The sequence below is a fragment of the Sceloporus occidentalis genome, unplaced genomic scaffold (genome assembly GCF_023333645.1).
Source record: "Sceloporus occidentalis isolate IW3139 unplaced genomic scaffold, rSceOcc1.0.p SCAF_14, whole genome shotgun sequence".
NCBI classification, from domain to species: Eukaryota; Metazoa; Chordata; class Lepidosauria; order Squamata; family Phrynosomatidae; genus Sceloporus; species Sceloporus occidentalis.
In genome coordinates, this window is record NW_028316994.1 from 2,394,976 (window position 1) to 2,411,890 (window position 16,915).

General features: G+C 38.4%; 1 protein-coding gene across 1 annotated transcript; it reads right to left on the reverse strand.

Moving 5' to 3' along the window:
- Positions 1–654: 654 nt before the first annotated feature.
- Positions 655–8,073, reverse strand: LOC149303523 (vomeronasal type-2 receptor 26-like). Its single transcript, XM_089480758.1, has 6 exons — positions 7,886–8,073; positions 6,420–6,711; positions 4,445–5,302; positions 3,636–3,863; positions 2,286–2,412; positions 655–1,574 (listed from the first exon to the last, which is right to left on the reverse strand). The coding sequence occupies exons 1-6, from the start codon at positions 8,071–8,073 to the stop codon at positions 655–657; spliced, it is 2,613 nt and encodes an 870-aa protein (XP_089336884.1).
- Positions 8,074–16,915: the final 8,842 nt, after the last annotated feature.

The following is a 16,915-nucleotide window of genomic DNA, read 5'->3' on the forward strand; positions in this document are numbered from 1 at the left end:
TTAGCAAAAGCAAAAGCAGCTATATTTCTATACCGATTCATACTGAACTATGCACTCCCTAAACATTTTACAAAGTGTAAACTAATTGCACCCAACAAGCTGGGTACTCATTTTAGCGACCTCAGAAAAATGCCAGGCTGAGTCAACCCTAGAGCCCTTGGCTGGTATTGAACTCATAACCTTGTGGCTGTGAGTGAGTGGCTGCAGTACTGGCATTAAAGCACTGTGCCACCAGGGCTCCCTGCTTTTATATCCTGGACTATCAGTCTAGGGTAACCATGCAGACTTTTAAAATTAAATGTAAAATTATCCTTCCATAACATTTGGGGATGTTATGTATACCAGCATTTTGGGCACTGCTGACAAAATTATCCTTGTGTCTAATACCTCGTAAGATTATTCTATGCCCACAAAGAATATCAGGTAAGACTAAGGTCTAATCCACACTATAGAAATTATGTAGTTTGACACAGTATTAACTGTCATGGATCCATCATGTAGAATCCTGGGATTTATAGTTTGCTGTGGCACCAGAGCTCTCTGACAGAGACGGTTAAATATCTCACAAAACTATAAATTCCCAAATGACATAGCATTGAGCAATAATAGTTGAAGTAGTGGGAAAAAACATTATTTCTGCAGTGTAGATTAGACCTAAGTGTGAGCACTTTTAAAATGATTTCTCCTTATTAGAAGGTCTTTCTTGTTCAATTCTGGCTTTAATACAATAATGTAGCATTTGGGGAAGAAAATACAACCCAGCAGCCCAGCACTGGAGGCTAAAATGGAAAAGATCTCCACAGCTACCATGTATTTCCCCTTGGTGCTCAGGTATGTTGGAACAAAGGATAACCAAACACTGCAAAATACCAGCATGCTAAAAGTGATGAACTTGGCTTCGTTGAAAGTGTCAGGAAGCTTTCTGGCAAGGAAAGCCACAGTGAAACTCACAAATGCCAGGAAGCCCATGTAGCCCAAGGAAAAATAAAACATAGTCAGGGAACCTTCATTACATTCCAGGATAATTTCTGTAGCTATTGTGTTCATGTCAGTGTCTGGGAAAGGGGGAGCAGTACTCAACCAAACAATACAAATGCATGCTTGAACGCTGGAGCACAGAAGCACAATGGAGCTGGACACGGTTTTCCCCACCCATTTCCTCATGTTGCTTCCTGGCCTAGTGGCCATGAAGGCTAAGAGGACTATGATGGTCTTTGCCAGCACGCTAGAGACGGCCACTGAGAAGATGATGCCGAAAGCTGTTTGTCGGAGGAGACATGTCGCCTTCTCAGGCTGACCAATGAATAGTAAGGAAGAAAGGAAGCAGAGCAGGAGGGAAACAAGGAGAATGTAGGTCAGATTCCGGTTATTGGCTTTTACAATGGGAGTATTTCGGTGTTTGACAAATGTTCCTAAAATCAAAGCAGTGACCAAAGAAAATAAAACTGCAGAAATGGCTAAACCTATGCTCAACGTCTCCTTGTAAGATAAGAAGGTTGCTACTTTAGGAATGCATTGGTTATGTTTTTCATTTGGGTAATGATCTTCGTTACAGGCAATACAGGAAATCGTATCTGTGGAAAGAAGAGATTCATTTTTATATTCTTTTTTTAAAATATCAGTTCTTTTTCTTAGCTCTTAAGACCTATTTTTAGTTTTACAATGAATTGTTTCCTAAGAATTCTCTTGATGAAATAAGTAAAGAGCAAATATTAATTGAGATATTTTTATTATACTATTTGTTCTTGTGATATGTGATATAATTTATCATACCTATGAATTAGAGATGGTAAATCTAGATTCCCCCCACCCCCATGTCCTGACAAATATTGAGAACAATAAAATGTTTTTGATCTCATAGCTTCAAGAATTTTGGGGATTTTTCTTCCCTACAATGAAGGGAAATTGTACATTTCCCCTCCTTGTTTTAAGACTAGCAATCTTTATGCACCATATTTTATTACTGTAATTAATGTTCCCATTAATAAAGATATTTTAAAATGTTCGTGAATATTTCTGCCTGGCACACATTTATGGCCTAGATCTGACTTTTCCTGACAAGGTTAAATTAGGCAACTCATCTCATACAGAACAGCATACGTTGAAGAGCATCCCTAACTATAGTTTAGGCTAATTATTTTTGTCTAAGAATGATCTTATCTAAATGTACATTAACTAAGAAAAAATAGGCCATTTATATATTGTTACTTTAATTAACACCAGGAATTTTCTAATGGCAGTATACTTGATTACTTAACATACTATGTATTCATTAGATATCCTACCTGTCTCTTGGGATATTTTCCCATATAGACATGGAACACAATCATAGCAGCAAAATGCCTTCCCTTCTTTCTTTTTCTTCTGATAGCCAGGATGGCAGTGGTCATTACATAGAGAAAGGGGAATCACCTTTCAAAGGAATATAAGGCAATAAGAACAGATGAGAACATCAATACAGCAGAGCTCTATGCAGCAAAAGTATCACAAAATGTCAGAGGTCTATAAACTGCTACGTGATTTTTCTTTTAACAGAGAGCATGTTTTCTACCTTACTCTGAACAGACAGTAAGGTGGTTGTCAACATCCATCTCTGTGCAGGGCATTTCACAACTACAGCTCCACCAATGAAAAGCTTTCTCTATAGAAACCATATGTAATGCATAATTTATTAGGCACCTGGGGAATGTTCATAAACTCTAATAAATATATGTGAAAGGTGATAGTATTTCAAATAATATGGCCCATAGCTTGTGAAAACTGCAATCCCAGTATTTGAAATTCGGCTCAAAGCCAGTGCAGATGGGAAAACAGATACAATGTGAGAATATGTATCCCATATCCCATAGTCAATACTGTAGTCAGCAATGAAGAGTCCTCCCTCCATTCCATCTGCCTTGGACCAGGCCTTAGAGGGAGAGAAGAACTGCTGGACCTGATCCCCCCACACATTCCCTTCTCCTTTTGTGTCGAGTCTTTTTAGATTGTAAGCCTGAGGGCAGGGAACCATCTATTATCCCCTCTGTTGTAAGCCTCCTGGATTCTCAGTGATTGGGTGGCTAATAATAATAATAATAATAATAATAATAATAATAATAATAATTTTATTTATATAAATAAACACTATTATTATTATTATTATTTCTTCGTAAACTTTGTAATGCTTGGTTCCAGGACCCACCGTGGATAACAAAATCCATGGATGCTCAAGTCCCATTAAATACAATGGCATAGCAAAATTATTATTATTATTATTATTATAATTAATCTTTATTTATGAAGCGCTGTAAATTTACACAGTGCTGTACATGCAATCTTTTAGTTAGACGGTTCCCTGCTTTATATAAAATGGCAAAATCAAGATTTGCTATTTGGAATTTATACTTTGTATGAAGATTTTCAAGCCGTGGATTACTGAATCCAAGGATATAAAATCCGTGAATAAGAAGGGCCAACTCTATACATCTGTAGAAATCAGCATTTCATTTCAGTAAATATGGCTAGGATTCTATTAAAAATGCAGCACCTTAAATCTATGAGGATGAAGACTTCAGAATTTTTTTTTATAAAAATACCCTTGGATGATACAAATCTTGTGCAAAATTATATTCTGGAAGACTTTAATAGCATCTCACCTGGTTATAGATCCTGGGCCACGTGATGATGTCCTTATCCATGCTGAATTCTTTTCCTGGAGGAGCCCAGGGATTCATCTTTCCAACTTTCACTCTGACAAATGAGTTATTGGGGAAAGTAATCAAATTTGTAATATCAAACCCCATTTTAAAGTCTCCTTTTTCATTCAAAAACACTGTTTCTCCAGCACTGTTGTTAAAGGAGAGATTCCTCAAAATAAGATGGAGCTAAGAAAATGAAATAACAAGGAAAAAAATAATGGCAACACTTTTGGTTGGATCTGAAAATAGCTGTGCTTTGTCAACTTTAAAAAAAAACATATCTGAGTTACTTTATATGCCTTATAAGTTGGGGGAGCAAAATGTAGAACAACACAATGCTGTACGTTAGATTTTATTGATCTAACTGCAATTGAACAAAGTAAAGTTTCACTTATGTACACACTTCTTACACAATATCCAAGCTACAGATTGAAATTCTCTGGTAGTGTGGGCTGATGTGGAATAAATTAATGTCAATGTTGCACTGAGTTTTGGGAAGCAGGGTCATGTTCAAAATATTGAATGGCAGGAGTGAGCAACTTCTGAGACACTGGAGTTCAGTGTTGCCTTGGCGGGCAACATGCTCTCCAACATCCCATCTCTAATTTTTGAAGTGAGTTGGGAGGTTACATGGTTGGAGTGGGTCCCAAGGGTTGCTTTGGAGACCCCATGGGTAGCCAGTGTCCTATGTGGCCATGCCCCAACTCTTCTATATGTGTTTTGATATTGTTTGTGACAATGAAACAGAATTCTTTATGAGCTATTACCTTCCATGGTTGCATGTTCTCATGTTTTAGCTTCCCCATGGTCATAATGATTCTGGATTTGTACATGGATGAGAATAGGACATGAACAGCATTAGCCAAAGCATACACAGCATTGTAGATGCTGTAGCTGTGGCCAGTCATTCTCATTTCAAAGAATGGTCCAGGAAGACTCTGTAGCCTCTCTTCCCCAGTGCAGGTCTTCAAAATTTCCTCAATAACATCAGTATTTGGAAATGAACAGCTAAATGCTTGCTCCCAAAATTCTTGAATGAAGTCATCATCTTTGACTAAATGGGGCCTTGTATTCTGAAGAAAATGTTGGAATCCCGGCACGTCCTGTGAGTGGGCTGTGAATGCTAGGGCTCCATGGAACATTTCTATATCCCATCCTCTGTGCATGGAGACTGCTATCAAATCTAGTTGATTTGCCATAATCCACACTTTACAAAATGATTTGTCAGAATCAGTTTCTCCTCCACGTAGCAGCAATTTGAAAATTAGCATGGCTTCGGTATCTCCATAGACAACAATAGCATTTGCATTACTTTCCATAATCTCTACAAAAGTTGCATTCCACTTGGCTCCCACATTTAATAAATCATCAAAGAAGATTAATCTTGACATTTTCTTTGTGAAGGCAGGGCAGATGCCATAATCATAAAACTTTGTTGTTATGTCCTTCAGAAACGATTCTCCACTATCTTTTTCTATAGTCATTAGACCCACCCACATCCATTTGAAATATAGCAGCAGTTGAATGATCCCCATGTACTGATGGATATCAGATGGAACCATCTTATACAGATAAGAGTTGTAGGACTCATCTCTTAGCACAGAGGCAAAATCACCATGACTGAACTAAGCAAAGAAAAAACATTTGTTAATTATCTTACTTTTATATAACTTTCACTAGTATTTTAAGCAAGTAAAATTGAATTATATGGGAAACTGACTTCCATTCCATTCCAATCATGGGTTATCAGATCATATCCTACAAACACTTTGGCAGTGGCCAATCTCTTTTTCATGTATAGTGGTTTGAGTGCTGGACCAGGACTCTAGAGACCAGAGTTTGAATCCCTGATTGGCCATGGAAACCCATCCTCAAAGAAAGGCAAAAGCAACCACCCTTTGACCAAAACTGTCCAACAACCCCCCCATGACAGTTTCACCCTAAGGTCGCTATAATTCGGAAATGACTTGAAGTTACATAACAACAATAATACCTCTTTCTCTGCCATGTGGTCCAATGATAGCTATGTGGAATTCCACCTCATCCCTATATCCTAGGCTAACCAGTGCTGGGAAGTCTCAGTTTTACCACTTTTGCCCCATAATAATGAATTGCCCTTGATGCTGTAGTAGAAGTAGCCTGCACTCCCATGACTTCCCCCAACTGTGTTGCAGATGGAGACATCCAAGAATGCAAGATTCTAGCAATGGTTACCACAAATTAATTATCCAGATGATTTAGACTTCAACTCCCAGAATTCCTGACTGTTGGCCAAGGTGGCTAGAGCATCTGGAAGCTGAAGTCCAAAGCACCTGGAAGACCACTGTTCTAATACATTAAATATTGAGTGTTTCTGGCCATTAAGTGGAGTTTGTGATAAATATTTTGTTTTTGGAAGAAGAAAGAAGTAAGAAAATGGTCTGAATGGAATAAGGAACTAGGAAGGAGGCAAGTAGTTTAACTCAAGTTAAAGCAAACTAAAAATACCAGGTTTCCTCCTAAGCTTTTTTTGTATGTTGAAGATTGACTGACAAAAGGAGCAATATACTAGAGAAGTAGATTCATTTTAAAAAAAAATCAAACTTATAATTTATCACCCACATCAGAGTTTGGAGGGCTTTAATGCACTTTGTCTGAATACTCATTGGTAAGTAAAACACAGAGCACAAAAAGGAAGTGACAAAAAAGGAAAGAAAATGCACCACAGCTTTGAAAACTCCATGTTCCAGAGACACATTCTACCTGTGGTAGTTTGTAGATATTTAAAATGTCAGACAAATAGCGGGATGTTTCAGAGCCCAGTCCTCCAATGACTGCTACAAGGTTGTTCTTGATGCCACATTTGTAGTTAGGGACGAATCTATATTGTGTGAAGAAAAATTCCATTGCAATATGATATACTCTCCTTGGACTGAAGTAGCTCTCAGAGATGTGGAATCCCAAGGACACATTGGGCAAGATCTGGGGGTTTTCATTAATTTCAGTTACAGCAAATGCCAAGGCCAGGACTTGTTGATAATTCTTTGTCACTACCCTGAAACAAAAGGTAGATAACGTGTCACAGCTGATTTATTCCTTATGGCTCCTTAAATCTGTTATATAACTACATAAATAACTAAAGCAGATGTACAGGAGCACAGAGCATCACAAGTAAATACAAGATGATAGTTTGTTCTTTTGCTCTTCATCTTCCTTCTTTTATATCAAGTTCTGTCATGCAGAAATGAAGCTGTAATTTCCCTACAAATTACCCTTCTTTTTTATTTGAGTAAAACCCATGCCATTTTATCCAGTATTACTTAGTACTCTAAACAGATGTTTCTAAAGAACTAGAATATAAACACTGTGATCAAAAGGCATGAAAAAGTGTTTACTGTTATACTGTTATACTATTATATCATACCCAGTGAGTTAGTTTCAAAGGGAGAGGAGAAAAATTCATTGAATGTAAAGCTACCAAGGGCTATTATTTCACCAGTATCTGAGAGGGCATGCTTGCAATTTGAATGTCAGTTCCTGGATAACATAAATAGAAGATATATTTGCATTCATGTTCTGTATGAGGACTTCTCATTGGCATCAAGTTGTACACTCTGGGAACAGAATGTAGAACTACATAATTGATTCTTCTGATTCAATATGACAACAACAACCACAACAACAACAACAATACCTGCAGGGTATTTGGACATGAATCATGTTAATGATTAAAGGGAAGGATGTGGATTTAAATGGAGTGAAAGCAAAAGTAGATTTGCAGAAGTTGCTAATCAAGTCTTATGTCTTGAAATAATCAGTGTTTTGAAATAAAACAACAGTAATAGCATCAGACATGTGGGCATATTTGTATAGTAATACAGTATCATAGAAATATTAAAAGTCAAAATAATAAAAGAAACAAAGCTGATAGAAATGATATGAGTAAGAGAAGAAATAGAAGATACGGGGACAAGGAGGAGTATTAAAGTGATATTTTGAAGAAACTGGAGGAATCAAAGACATATGCCTGAAAATAATGGAATCACCCTAAGCATAATGTTAAAAAACCTTTAAATGAAGTTTAGAATTTTCTTTTGAAGACATGAATACTTACCTGAGCACAAGTCTCAGAAAATGCAGCTGTATTTACTTCCAACCAGACATGAAAAGGACTGGAATGCAAATAAATTTAAATGGCAACATTATGTAATAGGAAAAAAAATGCTTACATGGGGAAATGAGCATAATGAGCAGGATAATGAGAGAAGGAAAATGGATCCAAAAATACAGCCATCTGAGAAGCAGTGCCACCAATTATAAGGTCACCTGTCTTGTAATACTTGTGAGGAGTATAGACTGCATTGAGAATGGAGCATCTTGCAATGTGTTCCTGAAATTCAGAATGTGGTATCTTCATCAAGAACAGAAAGATTCCCAACAACATCATCTTGATTATGGTGCACTTCTCTTCATGATGCACTTGCCCAGTTTTCTACTTACTGCCATTGGGACAGAATTGTTCTTATGAAAACAACCTATCTAGAAAGACAGCTGAACTACTGGTACTATATCTGATTCCCCCCCCCCCCCCCGCCACCTTCCAACACAGAAATAGACATGCACACACATTAAGTGAAACTCATCAAACAATGAACGGCTGGGGCAATTTCTCCTGGGCTCTAGTTCTCTGTTTCAAAGATAACCCTTTAAACATATTTGTCACTAGCCAGTATTCATTGCAACTGCTTGGAAACAACATGGAGGCTTGGTCAAATGGGGAACTATAGGGAGTATCTTCCAGGGAATCCATAGGGAACTTTCCTCTGTGAGAATTATAGGGTAATATAATTGTGGATAACATGATGTATAATGATAATTTATGTAATTAGGATTTGAGCCCTTACTGACCTAGCTCTTCTTGAGCTTGTTTGAGGCCTGAAATGGGATTTTTCTGGAAACCAGAAGAGATTCTTCAGTCACTTCCTTTAAAAAAAAACCCCTCTTCCTGTTCTTAAAAAAATTCCACAGATAAATAACATTGGCCTGTTACAGACAGCCAAAATAAAGCTGCTTCGAGTCACAGTGGAGGTATGGTGTTTCAATGATGCATGCATCCTAAGAGTCCAGAATTCACACCAAAGCCATGCTCCAGCCCTAAGGACTGGAACGTAGCTTTGGTGTGGCTTCTGGACTCTTAGGACGCATGCATCATTGAAACACCATATCTCCACTGTGACTCGAAGCAGCTTTATTTTGGCTGTCTGTAACAGGCCATTGACATGATGAATTGTGCCTTCAGGCTTTGGCAGTGTAATTTGCCATTATTTGGATAACTTATTCTCATTGATCAGAAAACCATGAAATTTGCAAAATCCCAAGGGAAAGGGAAAATGGCTTCTGGACCCCAAGAATCTGCCAACACTGTCTTAGGGGGGCTATTTGATTTTAATTTTTGGGGCTACATTCATGTGTTGAGGACAGCCCCAACGATTCCTCCTCCAAAGGTCAAATACAAACTTGCAATAAATGCCCTCTTTCACACACTTACCCCTACCTTTTCTCATATGTACATCCTCATGTGACATGATAAAATGGAGGAGGGGGGATGTATTTTAAGTCTGAGATAACTTTTCTTTTTTCTTTTTACATATCTTATATTTTATCGTGAACCACACTATGGTATTATTTGTCAAGCCTCTCACCCATTTGCTATTCCAGTTCTTATTTTGTAACTTTTTAAAAATGCCCTTATAAAAGGCAATTTTCCTGTTTTGCACACACACACACACACAATGTGGTCTATATCCAAAATTGCTTATCCTGACCAAAGGAGACCAAATGAACCAGTGTGATTGATATAAGTGTTGACCTCCCATTTAGCAACTGATTTGGTGGATCTACTCTGGTTGGATTAGTAATTAGATTTAGGCATATATATATATATATATATATATATATATATATATATGAAAGTATTATATAAACAGCCCACATAAAGTTTGAGTGAGACTTTTATTTTATTTAATTTCTATTAAGAAATTATCAACATTCACATTTTTTAATATATTTAGGAAGTAAACAAAGTTATTCCAGTGGCAAAAAGCAATTGACCTATAAGGATTTTGTGTCTTTGCTTCATGTCAACTATTTACAGAATGAAAACTGTCCATAGCAAATGGGTAGAATTCAGGACCCTTAACCACTGAAGAAGAGTGATGTGTGAAAAACAAACTGTCAGGTCTGGGAATGAGAGCGTGTGAGAGAGAGAAAGAGATGAAAATGGGAAAGGAGATGGAGGGACCCTTTCCATTTAATTATCCAAGTGCCTTGCTGTTGTTATGTTCCTGCAAGTTGTTTCCAACTTGATGGCAACCCTATCATGGGGTTTTCTTGGTACGTTTCTTCAAAAGAAGTTTGCTATTGAGGACAGGGAACTGTCTAATTAAAAATTCATAAACTGCTCTGAGAGCCTTTGTGGCTGAAGAGTGGGCTACTCTGAAGCTGAGAGAATGTGACTTGCTCAAGGTCACGCAGTGGGTTTATATGGCTGAGCCCAATTTACAAAAACGGTCTATGGGAATTACTTGTGAGTAGACCTAAGAAATGAAAGCATTTAGATAAGTGAATATTTTGTTTCCAAACTGATAGCTGTTTCTCCCTTGTTGTACAGATGTCCTAAATCCCAAACTGACATGATTGCAAAACCTCCCTTTTGTAATAAGCAGGTATTGTTGAATGGGAAATGTGAAGCAAAGGGGATTTTAAAAATGGTGTGTGTCCTTCATCTCTAACTTTAAATTTTAGTGGAGCAATCTTGGTTGTCAGTGTGGCTTGAATTTGCTAGTAAAATCCCACAGGGATCTTCTGAATGAAGATAATTGTGCCTTACTATTGTTTGGATAATTATACTCACAATTTTTGTCCCCTGTGGAAATGATGGCAAAAACATGTTTGTCACCACTCATCAAAAGTTGTCTTTCTTTTCTATTGAACAAAACTAAGTACTGTTTGGGGGTCTTGGAGAGATACTTCACAAAAAAGGGGTGGTGGAGGGGGGTGGCATTGTTAATGAGTTGGAGAGGAAAAGAAGGACATATGTCATATTGAAACTACTGTGTTTGTTGTGGCTCCACCTAAAATAATAATAATAATAATAATAATAATAATAATAATAATAATAATAATAAATATTTATTTATATCCCTCCTCTTCCGCTTTGAGGATCGAGGTGGGTAACAGCAAAGTTAATACAATACACAACAATAAAAACAACAAGCCCCACAAGACCCCGATCCAACCCTCCCTCCCAACTATAAAACTAAACAGTAAAAGGTGGTTAAAAAGTATATAACAATACATCAAAATTTTAAAAAAACAAACCACAAATAAAAATAATAATAAAAGGAGGGGGATTCAGTTGGTTCTGGACATTATCAATCGGGGAAGGCCTGCCGGAAGAGAAAGGTTTTTGTCGCCTTTTAAAAAGCCTCGAGTGAGGATAATTGGCGAATCTCTTTCGGCAGGTCATTCCAAGTTTTTGGAGCGGTGATAGAAAAGGACCTCTGGGAGGCCACTGCCAGTCTGGTCTTTCTAGATTGTAAGAGGTTTTTCCCAGAGGATCTGAATGTGCGGGAAGGATTGTATGGGAGGAGGCATTCCTTCAAGTAGACTGGACCCAGGCCATGTAGGGCTTTATAGGTGATAACCAACACCTTGTACTGTGCCCGGAAGCTAATAGGCAGCCAATGTAGTGATTTTAAAATAGGTGTAATATGGTCAAACTTGGAATTTCCGGCAACCAGTCTGGCTGCCATGTTTTGTATCAATTGGAGCTTCCGGACATGGCACAAAGGTTGCCCCATGTAGAGCGCATTGCAGAAATCAAGATGAGAGGTTACTAGAACATGTATGACCGTTTCTACATCCTGCTGCTCCAGGTAGGGGCGCAACTGGCCTATCAGCCAAAGCTGATAACAGGCACTCCTGGCTGTCGCATCAATCTGAGAAGACAGCTGAAGCGACGAATCCAGGAGCAACCCCAAGCTGCGGGCACAGTCTTTCCTCACTGTCTTGGGTCTAATCTGCACTGCAAGAATAATGTAGTTCGACACTGATTTAACTGCTGTAGTTCCATGCTGTGAAATTCTGGGATCTTTTTGTGAGATCTGTAGCTTTCTCTGTCAGAGACCTCTGGTGTCACAGCAAACTACAGATCTCAGGATTACATATCATTGAACCATGGCAGTTAAAGCAGTGTCAAACAACATTAATTCTGCACCTGGTGGCTTTCCTGCAAATCTGGGTGCCTGGGGCGGTGAGCTCTCCATTGGCAGGGTCACCATGGAAAGGGGCTATAGGAAGGTAAGGGGTCAGCCCTTAATGGGAGCCATTTCTGGAGTTGAGTGAGGGACATTTCTCCTCCTTTGGAAGCAAGAATTGACACATTTTAGGCCTTTTTACACAATTGGCCCTACCTACAATGGCAAAAAGAAATAATAGAATCTAAGAGCTGGAAGGCATCACAAAAGCCATCTTGTCCAATCTCCTGTCATGCAAGAATGCACACCTAAAACATTCCTGAAAGAAGCCCATCCGGCCTCTGTTTAAAGACCTCCAAGGATGGAGAGCCTACCACCCTCCAAGGCAATCTATTCCACTAATGAACAACCATTACAGTATAAAAGTTCTGCATGATGTTTAAGTGTAATCTCTCTTCTTGAAATTTAAATCCATTGTTCATGTTCTAGTCTCTGCAGGAACAGAAAGTGAGCTCACAGCATCTACTATGTGGCATAGCTGTACATGTTTAAAGATAGCAATCATGTTACCCCTGAGTAATCTCTTCACTACGTCAATACCCAGCTCCCTAAATTGTGTATCTCACATGGCTTTCTTTCATTTGATCATCTAAAGACCAGAGCAAATGGGCAGGAAAGAGTGGCTCAATCCTCCATTTTCCAAAAGTGGGTCAAAACCCTGCTGTCTGCACTGATTGCTCCCAAAGCGGCTGAATACTGATGGGCAGTCCACATAGCAAAGTGTGAAGCTGCACTATGGGGGTTATTATTATTATTTTTTGGTTGCCTACCTACCATGCATGCACACCATCACATAAACACACCACCTTCAACCTCCAAATACCTCCCACATCCTGCCTAGATGCCATTCCATTGGATGGCCACACATTTGATCAGCCATACAGTCACATGTGTGATGCACCGGTGGTGCTGGGAATTGGTGCATCAGTGTGCTGAGTAATACATTCACAAAGGACAATCTTGGGGGCCCCATACATGTCCCCTTCACCTCCTTTTCCCCAGACCCCCTCTTGCACTGTTTGGTTTGTGTAGGTTGGAATGAGGTCCATTGGAGGTGTCACACTTTCATTTTTTTGCTTTGCCACAATGTGCAGAAGCAAAGATGCACATTTTCCCTGCTAAGACAGAGTATTGGGGCTTCTTTTTGCTCCAATTTTTAGCCCCAGAGTGCAGCTTCATTCTGATTTCCACTCACTTTCATGGCATGTGTTGCATAAATGCCCCGTCATCAGAGCAGCTTCATTTCCCCCCTCTGTTTCACCTCTCAGTCACCCCAAATTCACAGATGTTCTAGTTCCAATATGTACAATTCCATAGTGAAGTGCCTTTGGTTTTTTAAATCTATTTTTAAAAAAATTAGAATTAGTCCATGCATCCAAAACCATTGTTGTTGTTGTTGTTGTTGCTATATTTAAATATTTATCTACTGCTGCAGAGATAATTTGTGATCGAGTTAACACACCTGCTTTCTTTAGCAATGCCACAGAGAAATCATAATGTGGATTCCACCCCTTTCTCCCCCCACATAATTATCAGATTACCTATGATCAATTCTGCTTCTAGATAAAACCACTAGAGGCCATGTGGCTACTTGCAAAACGAAACAGAGACTAATATAAATAGTCACTGTACCATTCAGATCTGGAGCAAAGGTTTGGAGACAAGCAAAATTCAAAGATATTGTATGTTTTATATAAGTTTTCTATCCTATGTTACAGGATAGCTGGTGTATCCAGGCATGTAAATTATGAAAAAAGAAAATAAGTATCTTTCAGGGAATATCTGTTTTTAGAATGGTGACATTAGCATTTTTGCTGCTGATGCTGATGCCTCACATGGTATGTAACAACCATGCAATGAAATGTGCCATCACAAGTCCTCCACCTATTTTTCACAGATATTTTCAGCCTGGTGATTTCATCATTGGTGGCATTACATCTTTTGTCTTCTTGCCTGATGTTTCAAACAACTTCACTGGTCATCCTCATAACCTCACTTCTGAGAAAATGTAAGGAAATGTTTCCCTATCTCAATTTCTCCCTCTCCTTCCCTCTGCCACTCATTCCCCGGGAATTTATCTTTCAGAGTAGCTTTCCTTCAATGGACTCTCAAAGTTTCTCCTTTCCCGATTGTCTTTTGAGTGATTTAAATTGATAGATACTGAAATAATTCTGCCATCCTTATCAAACAAACTTCTTCACTGTTTCCTCATTTGACATGGGGATGCTCAGCCATTCTGTATCACTCTCTGAATCCATACTCCATAGCAATCCTTATGACATTTGCTTGTGGCTCAAGTGGGCTTTTGCATCTGGATTGCAACTCCCAGGAAGATATCATTTTATGAATTGTTATGCCGTTTACTGAAAGTGTGGAAATTTTACTTGTAATTGTAACTATCGAATTCTAGAAGATGATATATGCTAACTCCCAGGCATTTGATAGGATATAATCACTTGATAATTAAATATCAGTGTTAGTCTGATTGATTTGTTCTTGGGAATATGTACTGTTTTATCTTTGTATTGCTTTTTAACTTGTTTTTGCATTTGTTTTATACTTGTTAACGTGTGTATATTTCATATGTAAGATGCCGACAGTCTTTTTTTAATGTGTCCAAGAAATGCAAGAGGTGGTCACAGTGGTGAAATCATAACAATTACAACTATTATAATTATCAGACAACATCTGATTAAAAATGTAGGCCTCTGACTCCAACAGCATCACTTTCCCCACCCTTCTGAATGATTTTCTAACATCTTTTGCCTGATGAAGAAGCGTGTGTGTGTGTGTGTGTGTGTGTGTGTGTGTGTGTGGAAGAGGTAGAGAGATGAGCAATTTATCTACAGTTTTATTCGATCCAGAATTTCTCTGTAATACAAATATGATTTTATTGTAGGATAATGACTAAGCATTACCAGCATGTCTTGGCCTTAGCATACGCTGTGAAGGAAATCAATGAGAACAGTAAGATCTTACCTAACTGCACCTTGGGGTTCAACGTCTATGACAGATATGGTGCAAGATGGACTTACTATGCCACTATGCAACTATTCTCCCTACGGAAGACATTTATCCCCAATTACACAAAAGACATTCGGACCAACTTGATCTCAGTCATCGGAGCTCTTTATCCTGAAACTTCACTCCATATGGCCAACATCTTGGGAATCTACAAAATCCCACAGGTACAGTGTGTGGGTGCTCTATCTATGCATCATTTGTTAAGTTCTTAATGAATTCTTTGTGTTGAATCTGGCTTTGGATTCCCATGGAAGGTAATCTCTTTCCCATTCTTAGGAATCTCCCTCTGGCCCTCTCCATTGTACACCACAGTCAAAGCTTCACTAGGTCCTGGATCTGTCACTATCTGTTTTCCTTTGTCAGGTGACAGGAAGGGAAGAGGCTGCTGTAAATTGAGCAGTGATGATGAAACAATGTTTGTCATTGCACCCTAAAACAAATTGATATTCCTCCTAATGTTTATAATATTTTTCAATAATAACAATAATAAAATATTTATTTATATCCCACCTCTTTCATTTTGGGGATCGAGGCGGGTAACAACAAAGTTTGTACAATTCATACAATTTGGGAGAGGAGAGTTGGAACAGTGGCACACATTTATACACATTACATTTGAAAATCTTCTTCTTCCAACCCATTCAACTTTTGTTTTTGCAGTTCATGTATGGCTCTGCTCCAGTGATACATGACAACACTGAGAGCCTTCCCTTTTATCAAATGGTTCTGAATGAAAACCATCAGACTAAAGGGATTGCCCAGTTACTTTTACACTTCAGGTGGACATGGGTTGGTGTCATTTCTAAAGATAATGAGAATGGAGAAAGGTTTGTACAGACATTACTTGCACAGTTTGCCCTCTATGACATCTGTGTTGCTTTCATAAAAAGTATCAAGACAATCAACACATTGGAAGCATATAAGATATTTCAGTTTTTATTTGAGATCTATGATTTCATTTATAGCAATGCAAATGTTTTGGTCATCTATGAAGATCACATAGTATATTTAAGAACACTGCTATATCTACCAGAAATCGAAGTAAAAGAACCTAGAGGTAAAGTATAGCTTATGACTGCCCAGATGGACCTGATGGCATTATCTTTTCAAAGGAGTTGGGATATACAACCTATTCATGGAGCTCTCTCCTTTACAATTCACAGTTCGCATGAAGTATCTGCTTTCCAATCTTTTCTTCAATCCAGAAATCATTTTTTGACAAAAGAAGATGGTTTCCTCAAGGATTTTTGGAGAGAAGCATTTAACTGTGAATTTTCACATTCATTTGATAGCAACAAAGCTGTTAGTATGTGTACTGGGGCTGAGAAACTTGAGGATCTTCCTGGGACTTTTTTTGAAATAAGCATGACTGGCCACAGTTACAGTATCTACAATGCTGTCTATGCTGTGGCACATGCTTTGCATGCCATGCTTGCTCAGTCCAAGCAGGCAAGAATGATGAATGGATCCAAGTCTAACCTTCAGTATCAACACTCATGGCAGGTAAATGGCCCGAGTAGGCACAATATGAGAGAGCAAACTATCTTGAAATGTCATAAATACAACTTCCAGTGAGTATTTTCTACTTTCTGCACCTCTTATTAATAGATTCAACAAACACAGCTTGCAGTGTTGGAAATTTTGGATATTATTTTATCTCTTTGTTCTGAAGAGGATTTGTGTTCTTCTGTCACTGCCCTGTTCTGAAAAAATGAGTGGGTGATATTTGCCTACAGGAGATTTTCACCAGCTCCTGAAAATGCTTCTTGGGTGCTTCTACACTGTAGAAAAAAACAGTTTCACACCACTTTAATTTCATGGCTCAATGTTATGGAATTCTGCACCTCATAGGGTCTTCAAAACCTAGAGACAGAGATAGAGAAGAATGGTCAGGTTTTAATGGATTTGGCAATAACA